This window comes from Copadichromis virginalis, linkage group LG20 (assembly GCF_057382275.1).
Source record: "Copadichromis virginalis isolate Kocher_CV1m ecotype Utaka linkage group LG20, C_Virginalis_male_GT1.1, whole genome shotgun sequence".
NCBI lineage: Eukaryota > Metazoa > Chordata > Actinopteri > Cichliformes > Cichlidae > Copadichromis > Copadichromis virginalis.
The window spans coordinates 24,875,860-24,903,022 of record NC_140637.1 but is presented as its reverse complement, the minus strand read 5'-3'; the positions used below and the strand labels follow the sequence as shown (position 1 = coordinate 24,903,022).

General features: G+C 44.0%; 2 protein-coding genes and 2 non-coding genes across 5 annotated transcripts; all 4 read right to left on the bottom strand.

Annotated features, from left to right (window-relative positions):
- Positions 1 to 19: 19 nt before the first annotated feature.
- dnase1l1 (deoxyribonuclease I-like 1) lies at positions 20 to 11,622 on the bottom strand. 2 transcript variants are annotated; one of them, XM_085443267.1, is made up of 10 exons: positions 11,526 to 11,622; positions 11,297 to 11,423; positions 3,098 to 3,256; positions 2,489 to 2,577; positions 2,223 to 2,312; positions 2,028 to 2,140; positions 1,828 to 1,940; positions 1,586 to 1,743; positions 1,290 to 1,386; positions 20 to 1,125 (listed from the first exon to the last, which is right to left on the bottom strand). In XM_085443267.1, exons 3-10 carry the CDS (start codon positions 3,245 to 3,247, stop codon positions 973 to 975), a joined length of 963 nt encoding a protein of 320 aa, XP_085299393.1. In that variant the 5' UTR covers positions 3,248 to 3,256; positions 11,297 to 11,423; positions 11,526 to 11,622; the 3' UTR covers positions 20 to 972. The 2 variants fall into 2 exon arrangements, with proteins under 2 accessions (XP_085299393.1, XP_085299392.1); XM_085443266.1 differs by lacking the exons at positions 11,297 to 11,423; positions 11,526 to 11,622 and having other exon boundaries at positions 3,098 to 7,172.
- A 2,037-nt stretch (positions 11,623 to 13,659) lies between these two features.
- rpl10 (ribosomal protein L10) lies at positions 13,660 to 17,373 on the bottom strand. Its single transcript, XM_085444080.1, has 6 exons — positions 17,289 to 17,373; positions 16,247 to 16,305; positions 15,406 to 15,513; positions 14,375 to 14,513; positions 14,129 to 14,291; positions 13,660 to 13,869 (listed from the first exon to the last, which is right to left on the bottom strand). The coding sequence occupies exons 1-6, from the start codon at positions 17,309 to 17,311 to the stop codon at positions 13,714 to 13,716; spliced, it is 648 nt and encodes a 215-aa protein (XP_085300206.1). The 5' UTR covers positions 17,312 to 17,373; the 3' UTR covers positions 13,660 to 13,713.
- LOC146684893 (small nucleolar RNA SNORA70) lies at positions 13,944 to 14,076 on the bottom strand. The gene has a single exon (XR_014917354.1). It is a non-coding gene; the product is annotated as a small nucleolar RNA SNORA70 (small nucleolar RNA).
- Positions 16,002 to 16,134, bottom strand: LOC146684892 (small nucleolar RNA SNORA70). The gene has a single exon (XR_014917353.1). It is a non-coding gene; the product is annotated as a small nucleolar RNA SNORA70 (small nucleolar RNA).
- Positions 17,374 to 27,163: the final 9,790 nt, after the last annotated feature.

Genomic DNA, 27,163 nt, shown 5'->3' with positions numbered 1-27,163 from the left:
AGGGACAATACTCGGTGTATAAATGCTCAATCAACAATCATTTATTTCCATACAATTCAACAGTCAGAGCATTACAACGTCCGGACGGGAGAGATGCTACCAGAGGGTCAGGCACATGTCTCAAAATGGTGACGGGTTGCTCAGCTTTTTATAGTCTCTAGTGGCCCCCAGCTAGTCGTAAAAGCCAAAACATCACATTTTTTCTCTGTTACAGCGCCTAAGTTATGACCTCGGCAGTTGTTTCTCTGCTTTCTGTAAGGTGGGGGTGTGGAATGTGGTCTATCTCCCCTGTCTTTAGACACAGAGTCTCCTGCTTACAACCTTCTCTTCATGATTCAACAATTAAGCATGTCAAGAAAACAGTGTAACACATTCCCAGCAGATCAAGGATACAGAGTGATGCACATTTATCTAATGAACTAATATGTGAATATGTTCTGTTAACTCAAAAGTATAATGAGAACTAAACTACATACAGCTCACACACTCTATATTAAAGGGTATAATGTGATCTACAGCAGTATTCTAATTCAACTACTTTGATTACATATATAAGGTAACATATAATAACAGAATAATCTAATAGGCCTCAGATGATTTTTACACCATAAACACACTCACAAATATTTACAGCAGGTGAGAAACTTTCATTGTCAGTTGTGTGCACAGTTTTGTGTGCTGTGGATGAAATCATGTGTATTTGATCTTTGAACACTTTGGGTCCAGCTGCCATAAACTGAGCGAATCTGCAGCCTAACAGTGAAGTCACGCATACACATCCACACACAGCTCGGCCATTGTACACTGCAGTCAAAGCCATATTGTTGAAGGTAAATAGTTGTGTAATTTTATCTTTTTTAACCTGCAGACCAACATCAGGGATGTTTGGAAAGTTCAGCTCCGCATGTCCTCATCAGTTCATGAACTTGGCTATAACACAGACCTATCTCATCCTCCAGGTTTATTATTTAACTACCTTGTCAATATTTGAAAGGCAACATGGCTTAGGACAAACAAAGTCATAAACTGGTTTCCACTGGTAATAGATGAGCCCCCAAGAAAGGCTCTGGAATCCTTGACCTTTAGCAGGACCTCCACCGGGTAATGGTCGCTGACATCCAGCGCCTGAATAAAAAACACAGGAAGAACAGCCAGTGTCAACAAATGAACAGAGTTTGATCTGTTTCAGTAACAAAATCACAGCACACCGTGTTTAACACACTCTGTAGGTGTGTGTTTCTGTACAGTTCACACACACTGGTACAGACATGCAGAGCGTGGACTGTTACCTGCTCCTCCGTCAGTCCGTAATGCTCTTGAAAGTTAAACGGTTTGGCTGAAGCAGGCACGATGGCTCTGTGAAAGGTTTCCCCATTCACAACAATCCTGTTGGCACAAGCAGAGAGCAGCACACATTTACTCATGTCTCTTATTTCATTCACACGGTCACATTTAAGTCTGCTATAGTCTGCTTACATTTACATATTGCATATCAGCTTTTATCAAAGGAAACTTTGTTTCTTGAAAAGTTCCAGGGATCCTAAAATCTTGGGAACTCTCCTGAATCAAAGCTTTGTGCGTTTACCTGTCGTAGGGGCAGGATGTGGTCGATCGCACGGTGGTGTCAGCGTCGTCTGGGATGAGCCAAATAAGATTCTTGTCTGTGATTAGGCGCACATTCTTCCTGTTCTTCTTAGCGAGGTAGCCACAGCCCGCATTAAAGTCTCCAAGAAGCATCACATTCTGCCCATTACAGCACAGCGGTCACCATGTACACCTGTGGTATTGACTTCTTGTCTGTTTGATGAATGCCAAAATAGTCTTTACCTCAGTTTTCCACATGTTTCTCACATGCTGTAGAACATCATAGAGGGCATCGAGCTCCTTGGTGGTGTTGGAGGGCGTGGTGTGCTGAGGTATGAGAACAAACTCCTTTATAGCTGAGGATGGAAATGAGGGTTAGAGGGAGAATCCATCCAACAACACCAATATTTCCATTCTGTCACAGGGAAGCATCGGGGACCGACCTGTGCGGTCCGCTCTGAAGCGGACAACAAATGGCTCTCTGGAGAAAGCGTCGACGTCTCCTGGTTTATTATCAGGGTACTGATACTGGTCCATGACCCTCACCGTCTCCTTCCTGAACACATTCAGGTTCAGTGAAGCCAGACTCCGTCACTATACCTGCACTTAGATGTCCTGTGCACAGAGGTGTAGCTCACCTGTACACAAACACGTACTGCTCCTGGTATGTCATAGACCTGCCCAGTCTCTCGCTGGCCACAGTCTCATATTTATACTTGGTGTCAGACCTGAGGGTGAAACAGCACAGATGGGACGGGGATGCAGTCACTGCATGTGTCAGTCGCTAAGTTTGAGCATTTAGAGTCCAAACCACTCACCTCCAAACTGATGCAATAACATGTGTCTGTGGGTGTCTGTGGGGGTGGGTCTGTGTGTGTGTGTGTGTAAGCAAATGAATAATCACTGTTTTAGGGAGTCGAGCAGAAGTGGTAAAGCTTTTCCTCTACTGTCTCTCACTTCCTGGAGCAAACACACATCACAGCGTGTGATGATCTGAAATGGAGACACAGCACAGCCATGAAAAGGTGAGTGGGAGTGGGACACACAGAGGAGCCACTCATTATTCGCCCCGCTGGTCACCTGCAATAAAATAAAAATGTCCTGCATCCCTAAAAATATTTGTTATATTTGTTCTTTTTGGTCCTTTTCCCAGACCACCGCGCAAATTAGAACGTGTTCATTCCGACTGATGTAGTAAGGAACGCGTTGGCATTGACTCTGCGCCACCTTGTGGTGCTAAATGATAATGCATGGAAGTGTCTTCATAGCCTTTGTTTGGTTGCTTTGGTTAATTTCACAATGTGGTGAACAAATTTTCAAACAGGAAACAAGTTTCTCTAAACAAATCATTTTTACTGATTCACTGAGTAATTCTGTCAGTTTGTTAGTGGCCCCACTAGCTACAGCCATGTAGTGACTATCGTCCACTAAAGAACCACGACACTGTCCCTCAGCTGTTTGAGACAAATACAAGAACACAAGCACTCTTACCCAGTCTTTCTTTTTACCTTACCCTGGCAAGAATCCCCATAACGTCACTCTTCTTCGACTTGGATTCACCAAAGTGTTGTGTGTTGAAGGCACAGATCCTAAAATCTGAACCAGCTTTAGTATCGGTCACATCCACGAGGACGGCAAGCAGCAGGAGGAGAGACAGACTCATGGCCAACAGCTGGAAGGAAGCACAGTCCCCATCGAGAAACATGATGAAACACATGAGCTGAGGGCTGCTACGGGACAAATTCAGCTTTGTTTGGTGTTTAAAAAAAACACTTTTGATGGAAGCTTTGATGTGAACATAACTGAGACGTGGACTAAAGAGGAGACAGACCACTGCATCTCTGATGGTGCAAAGAAGACGGGAGTTTGTTGCTGCCATCAAATCCAGAATATTTTCCTCTAATGGTGTTTCACCGTCTGTTTGATTTGGGAACAACATTTTTGGAGCTGGGGTTGTATAACTAGGTTTTTAATTTGAATGATTTTAATTGATAAAAAGAAGTAAACAGCAAACCAGCACAAATCTAATGGCTGTTGTTGCTTGTGCATAAACATGAACTGTGATTATTCCTGTTTCTCGTGGTTTGACTCAGCAGTGAAACTTCCTGTTTCTTCCTGTCTCTTGTGAAATTAAAATTATTCACTTCTCCAATTCCTCCTGATGACCAACAATAGCTTTAGCATAAATCTTAGACATGAACCACATATTTGTTCTCCCCCTTATCTAAGGTCAGGTGACCTGGGAGGGGGGGTTCCACCCTGAACACGTCACCACCCTGTCACAGGGCCAATGCAGAGGCTCACATTTACCCGTTCTATGGGCAATTTACAGTCTCCAGTTAAGCTAAAGCCGCATGTCTTTGGACTGAGGGAGCCAGAGGGAACCCAGGAAGACACAGCTAGAACACACAGCGACCTCGGTCAGATGATGGACTGCCACCCAGGGCCTTCTGCTGGTGAGGCAACAGTGCTAACCCTGGCACCACCGTGCTGCCCTGCATCATTATCTATTTAAAACCCACTAGCATAAAAAGGGTCAAACTGAGTTCAATCGTGTGTATGTATAAAACCGTCCACATGTAAACACTTGTTGCCCACAGAGATGATGTTTGCTCCGTGTCCTCTGTCTGTGTTTCTTAAATTTGTTACCATTTCAGCTCCTTAAAAATGTTCTCACATAAATAATTAATAGTGTGTTCATTAAAAAATGTCCACTCATATTTACTTTCAGACAAAATAACATAGCCAGTTAGCTTTCAGTCTGTTGGTCACGATGGTTTCACCCGAAACCCCTGCTGATGATGACCCACACATTCACACTTTGGCTCACGAGATGATGCACATGATCAGTAGTGGTTCCTCTTAAGGGACAAATCCACTCAGGTTCTTAGAGCTGAAGATAGAGCTGACACGTCTTCAGGAAACCAAACTAGTCCAGATCTGTCCAAGGTCCCCCCTCAGCCACAGATGTTTTGCATTAATGAGTGCAATCACATCTGTGGACTGATGAGTCCCTGACAGGAAGACCACGGTGTTCAGTTACTTCAGTCTGTCACTGCTCTTAGTGTCCTGCAGCGACTGTAACCACATCATTTCCTCAGGGCCTGGAGAACAATGTCCAGAAACCCAAACAGGAGAAATATGAAGGAAAACAAACAAACATAACAGTCCAGTCAGTATGAAACAGGACACACGGAAACAATCATGGAAAACCCACGGCACACATCTGAAACTAACGTGGAAAACAAGAAGCGAAACTCCAGAAAACAAGATGATAAAATCCTAAAATCAAACAGAAAACACGGAGCAGTGACCATCGCAGGAATGATCCTGACGTCATGGGAAACATGGAGAAATGACTCTAGTTCAGCTCTGTTAGCTCTAAAGCTGTTACACGTCTACTTTCAGCACAACACATGAAACTACAGCGTGTGTGTAGCAGGCAGAGGTGTGGACTCGAGTCACATGACTTGGACTCGAGTCAGACTCGAGTCATTAATTTTATGACTTTAGACTTGACTTGAAAAAATGTTCTAAGACTTGTGACTTGACTTGGACTTTTACACCAATGACTTGGGACTTGAATTGGACTTGAACCGGTTTACTTGAAAAGACTTGATATTTTACCCCAAATATAAAATTTAACATGCATATTATATGGAGATTGAAAATGTGACGTCATTCACGGGTAGAACCGCAAAGGATTCTGGGAACTCGTGGCAAGCGGTACTAGCGCACGCAGGCTTTCAATTGAAATCAGTCACACAGCGATAAAAAGAAACACAAAAATGTCAAGAAGCTGTTGTATTATTAACTGCAATAGCCGGTCGCATGACAGCCACGGGAAGCCGACGGGTAAAGAGATCGGTTGTTATCGGATTACGTGGTTGAAGAGAAATTGTTCAAACCATGTTTCCGAAGTAACAAAGAGGCGACTGGATTGCAGCCATTCAAAGATCAAATATAACGTCCCAGAACACTCCAGCTCACAGGTTAGTCTGCTCCAAGCATTTACACGAAGGTCAGTGTTTTTTAGTAGTTAATACGTCATTTTCACAACATAATTGGTGATATAGGTTACAAGCAAGTCTGGCGCTGAACAGAAATTGTGGCGCTATGCTCCTTTGTTTATTGTGCATAAATAGTGAATTGTCCTGACACAATATTGCGTTTCGCTTATGTTATTATGGTACATTGACAAAAACATATACGTTTATTCACAGGATAAAACAGGGTTTTTTGTATCACTAATTGCCCAGTACGATTACAGCATACAGTATTATTGTCACTGCTACATTTCTGTGATGAACCAGAAATTATTTCCACTACTAATTAATTACCGTTGAGCTCAAAGGTTATATTAATAAACGGTTAAGGAATGTGTATTTATGACGACGATTTGTGAGATTGGTAAACTTATGATACGTACGATGGTCTTTCGTTCTACACGGTGCATTTCAAGGTCCTGCACCCATCCGTCGGTAAACTGTACCTGGACTTGTTGCAGTGACCGGAAGTTACTAAACTTCATGAGTGTATGCACTCACTCCAAGAACCGTATGATTATTAATATGCATATAAATAAAGAAGCTATTTTGTGCAAAGATGTCAACTGTAAGAATGCTGTGCATAAACATTTACTCTGCTCCATGTATGATGATATAGTGACTGCTCTGTATAAAAGTGGCACACTGCTTGATAAACAATATAAGCATAAGAAACCTAACATCAGACCTGGCTGGAAAGAACATGTATCCATGTACCATGATGAAGCTCGCATAGCTTATAAATGTTGGGCCATGGCTGGAAGACCTAAACAAGGCCCAGAATTTGAACAGAAAAAATGTGCGAATGCCAGATATAAGTACGCTGTTCGCTTTATAACTAAAAATGAGCAAATGCTAAGAGCAGATTCTTTGGCCAGGAAAATGCTGTGTAATAATACGGCAGATTTTTGGAAAGAGGTGAAAGCTCTTAATAACTGTAAACCATCTCTACCATCAACTGTTGAAGGTGTTTCTGGGGCAGATAACATTGCAGCATTATGGAGACAGCATTACAGTGCGTTGTTTAACTGTATAAAAAGTGAACCATATGAGGACAATCTTGACATGAGTAATGACACAATAAGTGTAAGGACACATGAAGTATATGAAGCCATTCATAGGTTATCTAATAATAAAGCTTCTGGTTTGGATCACATCACTGCAGAACATTTAAAACATGCTAGTGTAAGGCTAGCTCCTCTTTTAGCACTCTGTTTCACTGGGTTTATGATTCATGGCATATTACCAGACTCAATGCTGTGTATTTTACTGGTACCAGTTATGAAGGACAAAGCTGCAAAAGTGAGCTGCTTGGATAATTACAGGCCGATTGCACTAGCCAGTATTTTATCTGAGGTGTTAGAAAGAATCTTGTTTGACAGAGTTAGTGTGTTCATCTCTTCTCTGGATAATCAGTTTGGCTTCAAAGCACGGCACTGACATGTGCATATATGCACTCAAGGAAATAGTCAGTTTGTACAGGGCTAAAAATTCATCTGTCCTCATGTCTTTCATTGATGCCTCTAAGGCTTTTGATCGAGTGAACCACAGAAAACTTTTTGATAAAATGAAGAGACGGGGAGTTCCTCAGTACATCGTGAGGATTCTCTCTTACTGGTACGCTCATCAGAACATGCAGGTTAAATGGGGAAGCAGTATTTCTGCCCCCTTTGGTGTCAGCAATGGTGTCAGACAGGGTGGGATTTTGTCTCCAATTTTATTTAATTTGTATGTTGATGATTTGTCCATACAACTGAGAGCCTGTAACACTGGGTGTATATTAGGTAAAGCACTGATAAATCATCTTATGTATGCAGATGACCTGGTTGTTTTTAGTCCAAGCAGTGCTGGGTTACAGGATCTTCTTAATGTCTGTACTGAATATGGTGTGCAATATGACATTGAGTACAATGCTGCTAAAAGTGCTGTTTTGATATGTAGAACCAAGCAGGATAAACAGCTAAATTTCCCTTTGTTTAAACTGGCACAAAAAACTCTTGAAGTTCATAAAAAGGTGAAATACCTCGGTCACTTTATTACTGAACAAATGAATGATGATGATGACATATACAGACAACGGTGTAAGCTCTATGTGCAGGCAAATACTATTGCACGCAAATTCAGCTTTTGTTCACTTCCAGTTAAAGTGGCTTTGTTTAAAGCGTATTGCACACCGCTATATACTGCCCCCTTGTGGTCATCCTACAAACAATGTAGCATGCAGAAGCTGCATGTTGCATATAATGATGCGATGAGAATCCTTTGCAGGATACCTAGAAGTGGTAGTGCCAGCCAGATGTTTGTAGCTGTGGGTGTTTGGACTTTTAAAGCACTTTTAAGGAAGCTAATGTTCAATTTTAGAGAACGACTGGATGGTTCGAGTAACAGTATAATTTTAGCACTCACAGATCCGACAGTGAGTGGTTCCCGTTACTCATCCAGTCTCAGAAAGCACTGGTTAAAGTGTTTGTGTATTTATTGATTTATTTTAAGTAATTGTGTTTTATGTATATTATGGTTTTATGTTTTTACAAATGTTTTAGATACTTATTTATATACATATATATATTTAATGGTGTATACCTTGTGTTGGGGGGGGGGGGGGGGGGAGTGTTGTGTGTGTGTGTTTTGTTTTTTTTTTGTCTTGTTTTTATGGACATGAAGTCTGCCAATTAAGATTGAATTGAATTATAAAGATCCATTAGAGTGTTCATCATATCGTCCTATATCACTCTTAAATGTAGATTTAAAAATACTGTCAAAAACACTTGCTCTCAGGCTAGAGCAACATCTACCATTGTTAATTTCTCCAGATCAGACAGGTTTCGTGAAGGGTAGGCATGGTTCTTTCAACCTGCGCAGGTTTTTGAACATATTACACACCAAGTCAACTACAACCCCTGAAATTGCCTTATTACTCGATGCTGAGAAGGCATTTGACCGGGTGGAGTGGGATTATCTGTTTTATACTCTGCATAAATTTGGATTTGGCCCTAATTTCATTTCATGGATTCAGTTACTTTACTCCTCACCTATGGCACGTGTTAGAACAAATTCGTTATTCTCTTCTTATTTCCCACTTCTCCGTGGTACGAGACAAGGTTGTCCCTTATCCCCTCTTCTTTTTGCATTATCAATTGAACCACTGGCGATTAAACTGCGAGCTGACAGTTGCATTAAGGGCATCTTCAGAGGTGACCAGGAGCACAAAATATCCTTATATGCTGACGACCTCCTGCTGTATATGTCAGAGCCTTTATGCTCTCTTCCCCGTGCTCTTGCCATTTTTGAATGTTTTGGTAATATTTCAGGTTACAAGTTAAATCTGCATAAAAGTGAACTTCTCTGTGTCAACTCTATAGCCAGAAAGATTTCATTTTCAGGTTTTCAATTTAGCGTTAAATCAGGGTATGTGACCTATCTGGGGGTTAAGGTTACCCACTCATACAAAGATCTTTATGAAAGAAACTTTGTCCCGCTGCTTAAAAATACTGAGACAGATCTTCAGAGGTGGAACAATTTACCACTGTCATTAATTGGCCGCGTCAATTCTATCAAAATGAACATACTTCCCAAGTTCCTTTACTTATTTCAATGTATCCCATGCTACTTACCCAATAAGTATTTTATAACACTGAATAAGCATATCTCTGCATTTATTTGGAATGGCAAAAGTCCACGAATTCGTAAAGATTTCATGCAGAGGACTAGGCCAATGGGTGGATTAGCCTTGCCAAACTTTCAGTCTTATTATTGGGCAGCAAATATTTGTAATATGCTGTACTGGATGAGTAATGTTACTACAGAGACTCCAGCTTGGCTCCAAATTGAGTCAATCAATTGTGGCAAAGTTTGCCTATCAGCTTTGTTGAGTTCAGCTCTCCCATTAGAACTATACACCTATAAACGTAACCCTTTGTTGTATGACTCGCTCAGAATCTGGGTGCAATGTAGGAAAAGGTTGGGGTTACACTTAATGTCAATTAAAGCACCTATCTGCTCAAACCATATGTTCCCACCCTCCATGATGGACTCTGCCTTTAAAATATGGGAAAGTAATGGCCTTAGAAATATCAAAGACCTTTTTGTAGATGGGATTTTTGCCTCATTCACGCAGCTCCTGAAGCAGTTTAATGTTCCTCGGCAACATTTTTTCCGCTATTTACAAATTCGTCACTTTGTAACGAGTCGATTTCCTTCATTTCCGGAACTACCTGAGGAAACTTCTTTGGATAAAATTATTAATATAAACGTTCATAAGAGAGGGGCGATTAAAGAAATCTATGCTATACTATTAGATCTTCAATCTCCTTCTCTCTTCATCCTTAAAGCACAGTGGGAGAAAGACCTTGGGATGACTATAACAGATGAGCTCTGGCAATCTTTTCTCCAGAGGGTACACTCTTCTTCGATATGTGCCAGGCATGGGCTCCTTCAATTTAAGGTCCTACACCGATTACATATCTCCAAGGAAAAGTTAGCCAAGTTCTATCCAGGAGCTGACCCTCTGTGTAACAGATGTAAAGCAGAAACAGGTTCGCTCCTTCATACCTTTTGGACATGCCCCAATCTTCATACCTATTGGGTGTCTATATTTAACACTCTGTCAGAGATGTATAACGTTAAATATGAGCCTTCTGCTCTAACGGCTATCTTTGGGGTGATACCTCAAGACATCACTTTGCCAAAATGCTATTCGAATTCTATTGCCTTTGCTTCACTTATCGCAAGGCGCCTTATACTTTTAAGATGGAAGCAGGAAGCTCCTCCCACACATGAACAGTGGCTTGCGGAGCTCATGAGGTTTTTACATTTAGAAAAGATGAGATATACACTGGCAGGTTCAACCACCAAATTTCTTAGGGCATGGCAGCCATTCTTGATGTACATGGAAACATTTAAAATGACCACCTTATCATGACCAGATACCATATCTCTATATCGCTATCATAGCTAACTGTACGCTGAATGTCCCTTATACATTTTATTTTTCTATTTGTTTGTTTGTTTTTTGTTGTTTTGTAGGGGTTTCTTTGGTTTGTTTGTTTGTTTTTTCCTTCTCTATTTCTGTTATCTTTTGGGGTATTGTAAATACTGAACAGCAAACTACTGTATGTTCAATGTTTTGTTGTTAACATGCTGCTGTGACTGAAAATAAAATTTATAAAAATAAAAAAAAAGATTGAATTGAATTGAAATAAATATGCTAAGATGAGATAGCTGACTTCATCTAACTAGCAAATGTTGTCCAGGCTACGTTGGTGATGCAGTTTTTTTTAAATGTGTATGATATTTTTGTCATGCGATTTTAAAGCTGGTCCTACAACCGCATCCAAGAATAACATGCAGCTTATCTCAGAACTGTCAGTGAAAATTATTCTTGGAGCTAGGTTTAATTGAGCTGCATTTTAAAGAGGTGCAATTTCACAATTTGTGTATATTTTCTAAGTTCACTCTTTTGTCATGTGTTGAGAAAAACACAGATTTTAAAATTACATGGTCTAATATTTACATTTAGCATAACTGCAACATTATTTTTTCGTTTTTTTTTTTAAAGACTCGAAAGGACTTGAAATTCAAAGTTTCAGACTTGTGACTTGACTCGGACTTTTACACCAGTGACTTGAGACTCGACTCTGACTTGCCTGACATTACTTGAGACTTACTTGAGACTTGCAAGACAATGACTTGGTCCCACCTCTGGTAGCAGGCTGTACCAGCTGCTGTAATGTGAGCTCCAGCTGTCAGGTCTTGAACCCAGACACACAGCTTAGTGTGTAGGAGAGTGCAGCTCTGTAGTCATAAACACACAGCAGCAGATTACAGGTCACACGCTCCACTGAGACGGCTTTTCCTTCGCTCGCTCCTTCTGTGGGTCGTCAAACTACAGCTTACCAGCTCTGGGACTTCTTGGAATTGTAGGGTGTGTTCGCTTCTTACTCCTGTCTCTCGACTGAAACTCAAAGCTACCCCCGCCACTCTGTTTCCTGTAGGAGGGACTACAAGGAGGAAGCAGCAGGAGATCTGCTGCTGTGAAAAACTTTCTTCTGTTTGTCAGAGATCAAGTCTTTATCAGGAAAATCATTGCAGACATTAACATTTGAATACTTCAAAGTAAAAAACCACAAACCTGCCTGGTTACACATATATGACTTAAGTATTTACTGTGAGGAGGCAAACAGTCCACAGATGAACAGATCAGGTGTGGGAAGTTTAAGACAGCCTGCAGGTTAAAGACGTGTACACTGCTCCAAAACATTCAAAGAAGACTTGTTCATCAGAGCTTAGGACCGTGTCAGTTACACTTCAGAGATATTGATCTGGTCAGTTAGCAGAAAGGGCTGTTAAACTAACAGCAGGGGGCAACACTGAGGAACCTGAAACAGGAACAGCTTTACAGGTGGAGGCACCTGACGTGGTTCACTCCTCAGCGTTTCTAACTCGGATCAGTGTCCTGCTGGGAATCTGGGATGACACCTGGAGTCCAGCTGTGGAATAATCACACGGTGTCCTCCCACTCACAAGTCCGGATCTGTGAACTGTCTCTCACAGCCAGTGTCCAACACCTGGCACAAGCTACGCTGTGGCATACAAAGACACAGGTGAAACCAGCCATCACCTGAATGCAAGGAAGTGTCCACTCCCACCGCTGTCCAAACTTTCATACTAGATTTCATTTCTTTGTAATCTTCTTGCCAGTGATTCCAACAGGAAATCTAGAATCACCAGTTAGCCCCACCCACTAACAGATGTCTCTGGACCGTAGGAGGAAGCCAGCCAGGAAAACACGGGAGAACCTGCAGACTGTCCTCCTGTCTCCAGCGGACAGGTCGGCCTGGATGAAGCAGGGACACACCGGTGCCAAACAGATGGATGAAAACAAACGTTACGGACTCCAAACGTACTGCAAAAACTGTTTCTCACAGAAATGTCCCACGAGAAGCGCAACAGTGAGCACTGAACTACATACAGCAGTACAGCTGGTGCTATGGTGGGAGCTGCAGACGCTGAACCAGGACCTTCATTTGGTCTCCTTAAAAACAGAAACAGTAGCTCCACCTACTGGACATTATATCCCTAAGTTAACCAAAAATAAATAAATGGTAAATTTCCTGTATTTATATAGTGCTTTACTAGTCCCTAAGGACCCCAAAGCGCTTTACATATCCAGTCATCCACCCATTCACACACACATTCACACACTGGTGATGGCAAGCTACATTGTAGCCACAGCCACCCTGGGGCGCACTGACAGAGGTGAGGCTGCCGGACACTGGCGCCACCGGGCCCTCTGACCACCACCAGTAGGCAACGGGTGAACAGCGATGGCAGCAATAATGTGTTTGATTATCTTCTAATCCTGATTTGCCAACACGTTTAGCTGTCAGCTGTTCCCGATGCTTCAGCAGCTCGTCAATAAGAACACAGACGCAAGTTCATTTAAAGCTCTTTACCTGAAACGCAGCAACAAGTCAAACTGAGCTGAGAGCATGGACACGTCACAGGTCTGATCACTGCAGAGCACTCATCCTACTCAGCCGCTGTTCTTTAATGTTACAACTTTGTTCTTATTTTGGTTAAACTGGTGTTTACAGTACAGCTGCAGCTCCACGTGACTGTTACCTGTCAGAAGGTAACATCCACCTGTGTTCAGTATCAATGAATGTGGATACCTGTTCACGTCATTTGTGGGACAGCAGAGAGAAGACAGACGAGGCTTTCAGCATGTTACCTTTACAGTCCGAAGCGTGTTCAGTGTTTCCTCAGCTGTAAATTAACAGAATTAAAGGCTGAATACTTTGAGCCCCATGAAGGAGACCATCAGCTGTTAGTGTGGGACTGTATGCAGTTATAGAGGTTAGGATCTGTAACGATCCTCACACACACTGCTCACACTTCAGTATAACTCCTAACACCTGTGGTAAGATTAATGTGTCCAGTCTCAAGTGCAACTGGACACCACGTTAGAAAACCTCCCCCAGACTTGATGTGCGATTTCATGTTCAATGAAGACAAAGCCACGCTCTCATCACTTTTGTAATCAAAGCCATCTTTATTGATTATGTGGGCACAGAGAGCAGCCTCAGACTGCGTGCAGGGCCCTCCAGCGGGCCAGAGGGCCTCTGTTGGGGATGTATTTGACCCCACAGCCATCAGGAATCAGACGCTTCTCGGCCATCATGTCATCAAAGTCACAGGCGTTGAACTTGGTGAAGCCGTACTTCTTGGAAATGTGGATCTGAGGGCGAGAGCACAGACATGGGTTCAGCCTTTCAGTACACTTACTTACACTAAGTCCCTGATGAAGACACATTTTGTCTCAGTGGTCCCTTAAAGCACTCAGCACCTCCCAGCTGAGGACATACACAACCAAAGAGTCAGTGTCTGCAGCCTTTGCACACCAGAACCGCACCACAGCGAGACCGGTCGGCTTAATAAGCTGCAGAGGACTCACGTCACTTTACATTTATTACAGCAGAAGCTTTGGGAGCGTTTACCTTCTGACGACCAGGGAACTTGAACTTGGCTCTGCGCAGAGCCTCCACCACGTGCTCCTTGTTTTGGGCCTTGGTACGCACGGACATGATCACCTGACCGATGTGCACGCGGGCCACGGTGCCCTGGGGTTTACCAAAAGCACCACGCATTCCAGTCTGGAGCCTGCCCGACACAAAACAAGAGGATTACAGGATGAGCCAGACTGCGCTCAGTGCAGCAGGGCTACGGGTCAGTCAGCCTCTCACCTGTCAGCTCCAGCACAGGACAACATTTTGTTGATGCGGATGACGTGGAAGGGGTGGAGACGCATGCGGATGTGGAAACCGTCCTTACCGCAGGTCTTCACCATGTACTTGTTAGCACAGATACGGGCAGCTTCCAGAGCTACAGGGGTTGAAGCACAACATGCATGAAGTTATAGGCACCGCTGTTTGTGTTTGCCAACAACCCTGACTGACTGCAGCATTAACACGAGCCAGACAAACTGAGGAGGAGGGGCTTACTGAGGTCATCACACGAGTGAGAGCTGTGCTCTGACGTCTCTCTGAACCCAGGACTCGAACGCAGTCAAGACAAACTTTACTGTTCTAACCTGGAACCTTTACTTTCCCCTAAGACCCAACACTGCAGCTACCAGGCTCAGTGCATCCTCTAACAGTAACGTACTCATGCAGGCAGCAGTGCATGCTTCCTTACTGAGTAACGTGCTCAGGGTGTGGCTGAGCAGCCTTCCTCCTGTTACCCACTGTGATACAGCAGACCCTCCACAGACGAGTCACACATTAGCACCAAGTCTATCTCCCTGATGCACTGAACCTGTGACGAGCCCAGTTTAACGTTCCTGGTGCCAGTAAGCAGCTGTGGCCCAGTTTAACTGGCTCCTTCCTCATATACACGAGTCTTTATGGAGCAGCTTTAAAGCTCGCAGAGAGTGTGTGTGCTGTATACTAGGATAGTTTTTATATTTAATATACAAGCTGTTACATTAGGTTACAAACATCTCACAGCTATACAATAGTTTCCCACAGTAGTAATCAGTACCCCCCCCCCGAACAAACACTGGGAACAGCCAGTGATCTAAACTGGAAAACGAGACTGGCTCATTCAGCTATAACACCTCTAACAAAACGTTTAAAGCAACCTGGTCTTTTAACCACAGAGGCCATCGTCTCACTGTCTTTATCAGTAAACTGCACTCACGGGCCAAAGTGTGCTCCTACAAAGAAGCACACACGTTACCAACAGGTGTGTTAGTCGTGGCTCCTGGTCTCCTCACCTTCTGATGACAGCTGCTCGTACTCATCAGAGACCATGTGGCCGCACAGGGGGAACTCATCCACCTTGGCCTTCTTCCTGCCCAGGTCAAAGATCCTGATCTTGGGGTCTGATGAGAACAGAAGAGGAAGGATAAGAACACTGAAACTCACGTCTGCATCAGCGAGACCAACTCATGGGCTTTTCCATCAGCGCCTACTCGGATCGACTGGAGTCACCTGACGCAGCTGTCGTCATAGCAACACGTCCCGAATAAACGTGTGACACGAACACTCCAACAAAGGTGGATGTGGAGAACATACCTGCTGCTCGGCCTGTGGCACGTCGTCAGACTCGGGGAACGAGACGCTCTCGTGATGCTACTGCCCAGCCAATCGGCGGCCTGCAGTCTGATGACATCACATTTTACTGCCTGCTCGGATCGTTTGAAACCCGGGCCAAGCAGGTACGATAAAGGTACCTTTATAGTACCTGGTACTACTATGACCTAATGGAAAAACGCGCTGAGCCGATCTGAGTAGGTACCAATGGAAAAGCAGCTTTAAAAATGAAACAATGATGACCAACTAATTAATTGTGAGCCACACAGCAGCAGCATTTTGTCTCAGTGGTCCCTTAAAGCACTCAGCACCTCCCAGCTGAGGACATACACAACCAAAGAGTCAGTGTCTGCAGCCTTTGCACACCAGAACCGCACCACAGCGAGACCGGTCGGCTTAATAAGCTGCAGGAGTCACAGCAGCCCACTGTGACAGTTCGGTCCAGAGGGGTGACCGTGATGTCACCTGAACATGGTCCCACTGAAGTGTTACAGACTGAAACAGGAAACATGGAGAACGTACCAGGCACACCCCTGCAGAAGCGGGACTTGGGGTACGGCTTGTTCTTGCAGTACCTGTAGCTGTGAGAGGAAACACACGTCACCAACACTGAATCTTAGTGTAAGAGGTGGACAATCTAACAACCCTTCAGCCAGCACGCTGGACCACATCAATCACATGCTGGCTACGCAGCTGTAACACCATCTGATTGACTGTAATCACAGAGTTTATGATGTCAGAGCAGGAAAGATGAGACAAAAACTAAAAAAGCCAGAGTCTGTTCAGACACACATTTATCCTGTGATGTCTGACCTGTCAGGGACTGTGAGACCGCTGTAACCAAGTATTCTTCATAAAACGACAATTATCCCTTTTATCTGATTGTTCATCAGCGAAACCTGCTTGAAGCATAGCAACAACGTGTGTCTGACCCCAACCACGTCTATTTAAAACTAACAGCTAAATATAAAAGTGTCTTCTCCCAGCGGGTGTTTTAAAGCAGGACAAACAGGAGAACATACGGCAGCCTATCCTTGAGTCAGTAACACAAACTGATTCACACCGACGATCAGGACATTTCCTGTTTTACAGACGTTAAATCAAAACCAACAATTTATTTATAAAAGAAACCGCGCAGTGAGGACTCTCACAGTCAGGTGACCTTCGTGGGCTTATAACAGGGTCAGAATATTTGGTGACGGAATTATTTTATACCACAATAAACTGTGACTCGGAGCTTTTAAGTCTCTTCACGGCTTCAAACAGACTCTGGCTGGGGCTGAAAGTAGTAGCATTTAGCTTGTACTGTTATCGCACCGTGCTAGCGTGCCCCGTGAACGGACTGCTTTACGGCGCTCGTTGTGAACACAACATTTAAATGGACTTCACAGTGTAGGACGACAGAAACGCCGGGTTTTATAGCACATATTATTATTTTTATTCTTATTCCTCAGGCCTGGGGCAGGCCAGCACCGTGCACATGGCGCCGAGCAGGAGCCGCTGCCATTTTCCTCTGAAACACTCGCTCGGCCCTTCGCTCAAACGGGGTCAGAAAATGACTTACCAGCGGGCTGGTCGGCGGCCCATGGTTGCAATCTGGAAATTAACGAATAAAAACAAGTTACTAAACTTAATCTGGACAAAGATAAGTCAAAAAAACAGCTTTAAATTAACCGGTATGATGGAGAGCCGAAGAAAACGCGACCTCACCACGCACTCACCTAATGGAGGAAAGGAAGAAGACGTCACTTCCGCTTTGTCATATGGACAGAATGGTTCACGAGGGAAATTTTTATATTCATGTACGCGTTATTTTTGCTTCAGCGTAGTTTTATTACAACAATAAATGATTACTATATGGATTTTATTTAAAAACACAGTTGTAAAAATTCATTTAAGGGCTCTTAACGAACACCAAGTGAATGCTGGGAAGTGTAGTTGTATGCAACGTCAATGAGGCGGGTTAGCTACATTTAATTCAAACATAATTTTATTTAGTAGAACATACTGTAAATCTTCTCTGAGCCCAGACTCATTTAAAATGGAATCAGAGAAGATTTACAGGCCAGGAATACATTACATTAGGATTAAACAAGAAATCTATCTGTGCTCAGAGAAAATATAATATTTGTAGAATCACAGCCTATTGTCTGACTTGGTATCAGTGTGGTCCTCTTCCAAAAGTCTAGCAGCTGATCTCAGTTCACAGACATTTGCTGACTTTTGTTAGAAGAAGAGGAGACGCTACACAGTAGCAAACTTTTTCTCAAATGTTGTTTCCATCAAATTCAAAATACAGGGCAAAAGTCTCAAGGAAGTCTGACAGTGTTACTCTGCTACTCTTAGTATTTAAACTGTCTTTGAATAAGCTGGCTGGGAAACACAAGGCCCGGCCCTGGAGAACTGGGAAGCACACAGATCAGGTCTCTGGAGACCTGGCAGAAACAGAATTCATACTGTCTGAGGCTGGCACAGAAACGAAATTAGCAAAGGCTCCGTGGCAACCTGGGGCAGCCTCCAGCTGGGGCGGCTGTTGGAGCACCACTGGAGCAGCCTCTGGATCCGTGACAGCCTGAGGTGGCCTCTGGGGCAGCCACTGCATCCAGGGCAGGCTGTGGCACCCTCCAGTGTGTCAACACAGACAACCACTGGCACTCACATTCACACGCATTCTTTCCAGTGTCAGTAACTACAGCTTACAACTTTTTCACTTACTTTTCTGCCACTGAACAAATGTTTTCTTGCAATTCACAAGTTAAAAATTTTCAGTTAATATCTCAAACTTATTCAGAAGTAAATCTAAATGTAAACACAGCCAGTGAGTAGGTCACAGACTTACCTACAGAGTGGAATAACTGTTTTCATTTCCAGTGAAGCTGTGCAACATCACATCCGCCGCACTAACAAAACTAGACAGATTATCTATTTACATGTATCAGCAGTGAAAAGGCGTGCACATCCTTTACCTGCAACAATAATTCTGTTAGCTCAGTGTGTAGTGAAAATCAGCACGTTCCAAGGCCATTCCGCCGGTTGGCCAATAGGGGGCGCTATCATACCATATGTCTCGAGTCTCCTTCACTGTACCCTTCTTTGGCTAATTCCTAAAAGGAACAATGAGCTCATATCTGAAGTTTTGTTAATAGAGAACAAATGTTCTGTTGCTAAAGCATGTGAGGAATCCGAGCTTTCGTCTTACTCCAACATAACTCGACATAACAAGGAGTGTTCAGCAGTGCAGGACCAGCTGAAGGTTGGTCATGCTTGGGTCTGGCTCGTACAGGCTAGTACAGGCATTATCACATGCCTGTGAGATTCCTGACTCATCATGTGCACACGGCGTTTGTTAAAGTTTTATCCTTTTGCAAGTAGATGTATTTAGGAAGTGGCAAAACACTGCCACTCCCTTGTGACTCTTTCAAAAACGCCCATGAACTCTTTCTGATATCCCCCTATAGCCTCGTGTGAAGGTCAGCTATGAGTTCTCTATCTTGTATGTTGATTCTGTTTTGTCTCCTGACTCTGGCGGAGCTAAAGGCCAGTGATGACGGCGGGACGATGGAAAAGGAGCAAGGACCAAAAATGGTGCTACAGTATGTGCACACACACACACACACACACACACACACACACACACTGTAACAGAAATAGACCAGTCGTTTTCAGGCTTTAAGGCATCCCAGGTTGCAAAATAAAAAAGGTGCTTCTGTTTTAGTACAAGTACTGATACAACTGATGGTCCTGTTCTAAGACGACTCTTTGTATTACCCACAGATGATGTTTGTGAGTTAAACAGGCTGTTCATATGCCAGCATCGGCCTTCGCTCCCATTAGTATCTGAAAGTCTGATTTCTCATAGATGCTAATTTGAAAGTGCTAGCTGATATCCTTTCTATCTCATTAGCATGTTAGTGAGACTTTTCTTTCTAACATGCTAGCAGGCTTATCAAAAACATGTTTTGCATCAAAGCTGGCCAACAAGGAGGTTAATAAGAGGAAGCATTAGCTGCCATGATCAATCACAGTAGCTTGCTTACTTGCTAATGCTAACTCTGTGTACACACAATGCACAGAAACCACAGCCAGCAGCAGGTTGCCTTCCATGCTGGTCAATCATCAGTTTGCACATATGTGCTAACAATCAGAAACAAAGCTCCTGGCCTCTCACACTGAGGCGTAGTTTCCAACGAGATGCAAAGCAAATGATGCTTCCAGTGACAATAGCCAACTGTGTGCACAGATTTAATTTAAAGAGTGGACACACATGTGTGAGAAACTTTTGGAAAGTTATTAATGAAGCCTACTGTTGTTCTGCTATGGATAGCTGTGGGTCATCTATGAATTAGAAGGTCGGTAAACTGATCCCCAACATGACCAATATCTCCCCGTGGGTGTGAGTGTGAACGTTAGATAAACTGCCTCACCGTGGATTGAGGTGTTGAGGCTTGTAGTAAAACGTGCCACACTGCAAACTGAACTTCAGATGCAAACCAACATGATGCCACAGCTCGTCCTTTATATTCTGTCTATGAATTCTGTTTTCATGCTGTTTCCCGCCTCATATCTTCAGACACAAGAGTCAGATCATTCTCTCTGTCTACTCCTCCAAAGGTAAAAAGCTTAAAGTCTGAAGAAATACAGTGAATTATTAGTGTGTTTGTATTAGAATACATAAGGAGGACTGTGCAACAAGCAGAAGACGGCAACAATCATGTTGTCAAAACAATTGCTTTTTCTGTGGTTTCGTGGCTACATGCTGCTCTCTTGGCAACCCAAATAAAGAAATACACTATCGAGTTGTTCATTCTGCCAACCACACCCTCGCACACTGACACAGTTATGTTTCCATCACTACAGAAAATACTGAACGACTTCTTCTTTTATAAAAACCGACCCTGGCCCTGACTCCCACATGCTTCACTCTAACACTCCACTAGGTGTTTGTCTATAAAGGGGATTTTAGCGCCCACAGTGTGACTGTGTAAAAATAAAGTATGTCCCCACAACATGCCCAATACAAATATACACACACACACACAAAATTACACACTGATCGGTGTGGCTGCTGTAGGGTGTGGTAGGTGACACACTGTGTGCTGATGTTAAAACGGAAATGTGCTGGGAGGTGTATCTGTTAGAGTGTGCTGCCTAGAGCTCAGGGCCATCTATGCTCTTCATCAGTCTGAACACTCCGTGGCCAAAGAAGAAATCCCACTGAGAATAAGCTCTATGTGTTTGTATTTATACGATTATGTCAAAATGAATGTGATGCCTTGTTTCACAGCAACATGTTACTCCAAGGATCCAGGAACCATGATGGTGTATAATGGTAACAGTTACTATTAGAGAGACATATGTCTGTGAAGGTTCTCAGTCATCCAGGTCATCATACTGGACTTCTTTAAGTTGCTTGAAGACGTTTCACCCCTCATCTGAGAAGCTTCTTCAGGATGCATCTAAGGATAAAGGACACTCTTTCGAGGATGCCAACGTTTACATTTTGGACAGAGGACAGATGGTTTGAAAGAGGAGTAAAAGAAGCCATCTATGTCCACTGTGAGCGACCATCTTTGAACAGATGCGGTGGTTTACGACACCAACTGTCTGCCATCTATAATCCAGTTTTGAGATCCCTCCCCAGACGCCTTAACGCCCACTCACATCCTGGGCCATTTGACCTCAGGAAATCGCATGATAAGGTGGGGCCAGGTTTGAGAATGAGCTCACCCGAAACTCTGGCTGATTGGGACCCACACCCGTTTTCATACCTTGGCTCAGATGATTAGATGATCATCAGGGGGTCCTTTTGTCCCTCTTTTGGGGGGAAACTCCCACTGGGTTTAAATCTGGGACTATCCGCCATTTGACCTTAGAACTGAAGAAGCTTCTCGGATGAGAGGTGAAACGTCTTCAAGCAACTTAAAGAAGTCCAGACGCTTTTCTTTGCAAGCTCCTTTGATTAGAGAGACATCAGAATGAGAGGTGGGCGGGTCACCTTTCAGCTGTCAGTCAGTGAGCTGTGGTCCACTCAGTGTCGTCACATAAAATCTGAAACCTTCACCGTTATCAGAAGGCTGAGGAAAGCTGGCTGCTGCCACGTGAGCAGCAGCTGCACTATGACATGTGTCGATTAACACAAATGAGTAAAGCATGCAGGCTTCTGAATGCTTTCGGATGAGAGGTGAAACGTCTTCAAGCAACTTAAAGAAGTCCAGACGCTTTTCTTTGAAAGCTCCTTTGACCATGCAGGCTTCTCCATGCAGCAGCAAGTGTTCTCAGGTTCAGTGCTTGTTTGCATGTCAGTCATATTCTGGTACAAACAGTTCCTAGTTACCACACAGCAGTCACAGGACCCACATAGCCTTTGGGACAAGAATCAAGTCCGTGTCGTCAGTTTGATCATGAGAACAGTAAAGGTTCAGTGTGAGTTAAAGTTCAGCCAGTTGCTCAGTTTGCTGAGTCTCGACACCACCTTTGATCACTTTGTTCAGATGTTTAAGCTCAGACAAAGAATAAGGATTAATACTGACTCCTCAGCAGGTTGCCTCGATGATGCACTGCCCAGTTTCACATTAGCGTCTGTGGGCTCGTCCTTTCTGCTCGCCCCTCTGCATTCATCCAGGGGCAGAGCTGGTTATGACGTGGTTATACTGTCTCACTCAGTTCCTGACTTTCTGGGATTTGTTAAGTTCAAACCTTTCAGCTCTCAGGTCAACACTCAGACCTCGAGGTAAGATAAACGCCCAACATTTATCTTTGAGACACTACATGTAGTACATTACTATTTTGGACCATTTGCTAATAAAACCACACAGATAGATAAACCTCCGGGTTGGCTGGGATTTTCCAGTGTGGATGTGAAAGTGTGTGGTTTCTGATAACACATCAGGGTATTTACCCACTTAGTTTGCAGGGTCCCTCACTACACAACTGGATTTGAAAAACTGTAAGAATGCAAAAATGTTAAATGTGAGGCTTCATAACGGCGCGGTGGTGGTTAGCACTGTTGCCTGATCCAAGAAGGTCCTGGGTTTGAATCCACCATCTGGTCGAGCTTGCGAGTGGGGTCAGGTTCATTAGTGATTCTAAATTAGGCGTGATTGTGAACTGTTTTTTCTCTGTGTGTTTGCCCTGTAACAAACTGGTGACCTGTTCAGGGTGTACAGTTCCCATTGCCCTGTGGCAGCTGGGATAGCCCCCCACGGCCTCTTCATTTACTACTGCGAATGCAGGTAGTTTACCCCACACATCAGCATCACATGGTCCCCAGAGGAAAGGTTGGCACACAGCGCTCTCAACAGTGGGGATTTCTGCTGATTGTGCATTTGATGCCCACATGTTGTTGACTGGGAAGTGAAAACAAAGTGTTGCTACAGAGACTGGGAGCAAGAAAAACAGAAACAAATGAATCTGACTCACTCCTGCTTGCTCATCTTCCTCATCACTTGTTTGTTCTTCATGTTTGTCCATTGGTGGCCTCACATATCAGCCAGCATCACAGGGAAAAGCAGGCTGAGAGAGTAACTGCGCCGTCCTCTGTCACACATATTTAGCAACGTTTCCAAGTAAAGGCTGATCATATTGCAGTCACATCTCCTGAATTCTGTTGAGACATATCCACCCCTACTGACACTTTCATTCTGCTACGCATTCATGTGTCGTTACAGCAAAGGCACCAAAATTATTTGGCTCAATCTGAAAATAAAAGTAAACTCAGTAAACAGAAGTAAAGCGTATGTTATAAATCTAATACAGACTGATAGAGAGGCTCTTTTCTACATGGCTTGGGGAGGACGCTGAACCTCGGCTGTTTATGTTAAACTCTGTTGTGTGTGTGTGTGTGTATTTGTGTGTGTGTGTGGGTGAATGAGAAACACATTGTAAAGCACTTTCTAGAAACGCAGAGGTTAAAAGGTTCTGTCTGAGTGCATACCATGTACTGCATGTGTGCCTCTCTCTCCCTGCTGGTCGTGTCTCTGCAGGTCTGTGTGTCAGGCTCAGCTGCTTCAGTAATGAGATCATATGATGTCATGCTGTTCACGAAGGAGCAGCCTCCTGATTGGTCTGCTTGAATCCTGAACCCCAAATGTAGGTTACAGAGAGCCTCCCAGGAAACACACCTACCACAGCGCCGTTAGTCTGAAGCTTTTAGTCTGGTTTCTTTAGTTAGTCAGCAAACATCATTTTAGCATAGCCACTGTAGTAACATACACACAGTGTACAGTCTGAACAGCTGCAGACATGATCTTAGTTAAAGATCACTCTCCAACAAAGCTCAGCGTCTTTGATTTTTAATAACAGTGTAGTTATAATTGTCATCTCTGTTTGTCTGTCGCTAGCATACCTTCCATTCAATCATTTTTTTAGCCATAACATATTAACGTTACACCTTCCAGTATCCTCGTGCTTTTACTCCAACACCTTGTCCTTTAAACACTAAAGTACAGCTCATCGTTTGCACAGAGTGGATCACACTGTAGCACAGACTGCATCTGCCCTGATGGTGAGTTTGAGACTAAAGAGGAGTTGGATACGCTCGCAGGTTAAAGTGCATGAAAACCATGTTTAGTTACCACCTTTATGATTACAGCAGGAAGCTCATTTCTTTTAAAGTTCACTCTGAAACTTGGAGTAAGAATTGTTTCAATAAGCTGTAACAGCTTTCTGCAAGCCTTCACCTCTGCTCACTCACTGCACTTTAGAACCATGTTTGTGATTTTGGGAACTTTGGACCATTTAAATGGAAGAATTTGACAATCTGACAGCACGCCAGTGGTGGGTGACAGTCCAGTATTTTATTACTCAGTCAGTCAGTAAATGGCCTGCATTTGTATAGCGCTTTTCTAGTCCATAGGACCCCAAAGCGCTTTACACTACATTCAGTCATTCACCCATTCGCACACACATTCACACACTGGCGATAGCAAGCTACATTGTAGCCACAGCTGCCCTGGGGCGCACTGACAGAGGTGAGGCTGCCGGACACAGGCGCCACCGGGCCCTCTGACCACCACCAGTAGGCAAACACGGGGTTAGTATCTTGCCCAAGGATATTTGGCATGTAGATGGGATCGAACTGCCGACTTTCTGATTAGTGGCTGACCTGCTCTGCCACCTGAGCTACAGCCACCCAGCAAAGGTGATATAATACCCTTAGAGGTGCACAGCACTCAGAGAACCCTGCACTTCGATCTGTGGACGGATGCTGCAGAAGTAGAAGTTGCAGGGAGGAATAGATTTCTAAGTTCTTAGTTTGAGGCTCAGCAGATTCCTTAAAAAATTTAAATGGAACTTGACTGATACTGTGTGCAGGTATGTAATGTGATGAAACCTGATATGTTTGGGCTGGATGGGTTTTGTGCTTTGAATTATACAGTGAATGTGTCATTTTGTCTCTCTGTGCAGGCCAGGGCCTATGATATGCCACAGCTTAAAGGCAGCAGAGTTGCAGAGGCTGGAGTGACCACTGGCTATCTACTTGCAGGGTGGTGGGTCTCAGAGGACAACTGCTAACCCTGTTGAAGTCATCATGTGGAGTGCTACTGGTGTTGTGGCATAGCTGGCTCTGGCCTTGGGACTGTGTGTTTTTACTTGATTCGCATATGGGACACTGGACTGTTTTATCTTTTATCTTTGGATAATTGTGTCAATAAATTATCTTTTAGAAGTTTATTGACTGTCATCTTTTTGCCCTGCTGAGACGGTTGGTCAGACCTAGAATCTTTTGTGTGTGTTACAATCTGCTCACATTCACACTGAGTGATGAGATAACAAACACTTGGCGTAAACCACGAGTGTGGGGCACAGTGGCTAACCAATCAACCTGCAGCCCAGCACTGCCATCATGGTCACATGGTTAGAAGATAACCAAAGACAGGCAGCAACTAAAAGCAATGCTTCACCCTCTGCTCCTCTCTTTACCTTTACATCCTGTATCACGTCCATTAAAGAGCACATACAGTCACACCCATACACACAGGGAATGCATCTTTGTCAAATACTTTAGGCCCTGCTCTCCATCACCATGTGTTTCATTTAACATGAGCTTCCAGCGAATCCTCGATGCAGGTCAGGGCCTATATTGCGACATACGCTCATGCAGTGGAGCTGAAATGATGACTGTCAGACTCACACGGTGAATGAGTCACGCAGGTGTGATGTGATCCTGTACCTGTGATGTAATGCACGTTACTCACACCACCTGGGTGACCCACATTTACTCACAAGTGACTGAGAAGTCCTAGAGCCAGCAGGGTTCATGATGAAACATCATTCTGTCTGTAGCTGAGGTGTGTGTGTGTGTGTTTATGGGGGACAGCACATGTGTAGATGCTGCATACATGACAAGAGAAATGTTCCAGATTTAATCCCAGAGAGGGAAAAAGGGGGCAGATAACACTAAGGAGGGAGGCTGAGAGGTGGATCAGTCATTCATAGCTGCTCCACAGCCACATTCCTCCCCCCTTATATGGACAAAACTACTGGACCCCATCTCTTCATCTCTGTGTTGAATACAGAAATGCAGAATCCACACAGGGTCGGCACGTTTTTACCCCGTGATCAAATGTAAGACCTGTGATTTCTAATGGACGATCGTCTATACTGTTTCCCCTTTGGAACAAAAACAGCACTGTTTGCACCCTGGCTGAATGCAGTGCTATCCACAGTACATCTCTCTGCATCGTTGCAAACCTCTGTTTGTTTGCTTTGCTCCTTTCCTCACTGGCCTGGTCGCCGCCGCTCACCAGAATCTCTCTGTTTAGATGAGTTTGAGAGTAGAAGACCCAAGAGAGGCGCGCTGGTCCTCAGGGAATCCAACAGTGCTGTGTGCTCGGGCCGACAGCCAGAAACATGGAAAAAAATAAGCAGAGTAGAAACACAATGGGGAGGGCTGTGTGCTGGAAGCTGGGGGGGGGGGGTTAAAATCACAGGCAGGCTAAATGAGACAGAGAGGAGGCTAACATAGACGGGGGAGAGAGGAAGGGAGAGCTTACCTTAAAAGGCTGTGTCGACGGAGAACGTGTGTGTGTGTCTGTGTGTGCGTGTGTGTCTGCATGTGTGTGTGTGTGTGTGTGTGTTTTAGCTACTAGTAATAGAGTCTTGTACTCTAATTCATTCAGCTAAGCCACGCCTCCATTTAAAGAGTATAAATCTGCATAGATAGCACTCTATCCACCTGGAATGCACACACACACACACACACACACACACACACACACACACACACACACACACGTCTCTGAGGACAGAGACTCCACAGACAGCTTTGGTACTTTTACTGTAACTCACTTGTGCAAATTGTGCGTGTCCTGATTACATCACACACACACACACACACACACACACACACACACACACACACACACACACACACACACACACACACACACACACACACACTCATCCTCCCTGAGCCCCATCCAGTCATTTCCCAACAGG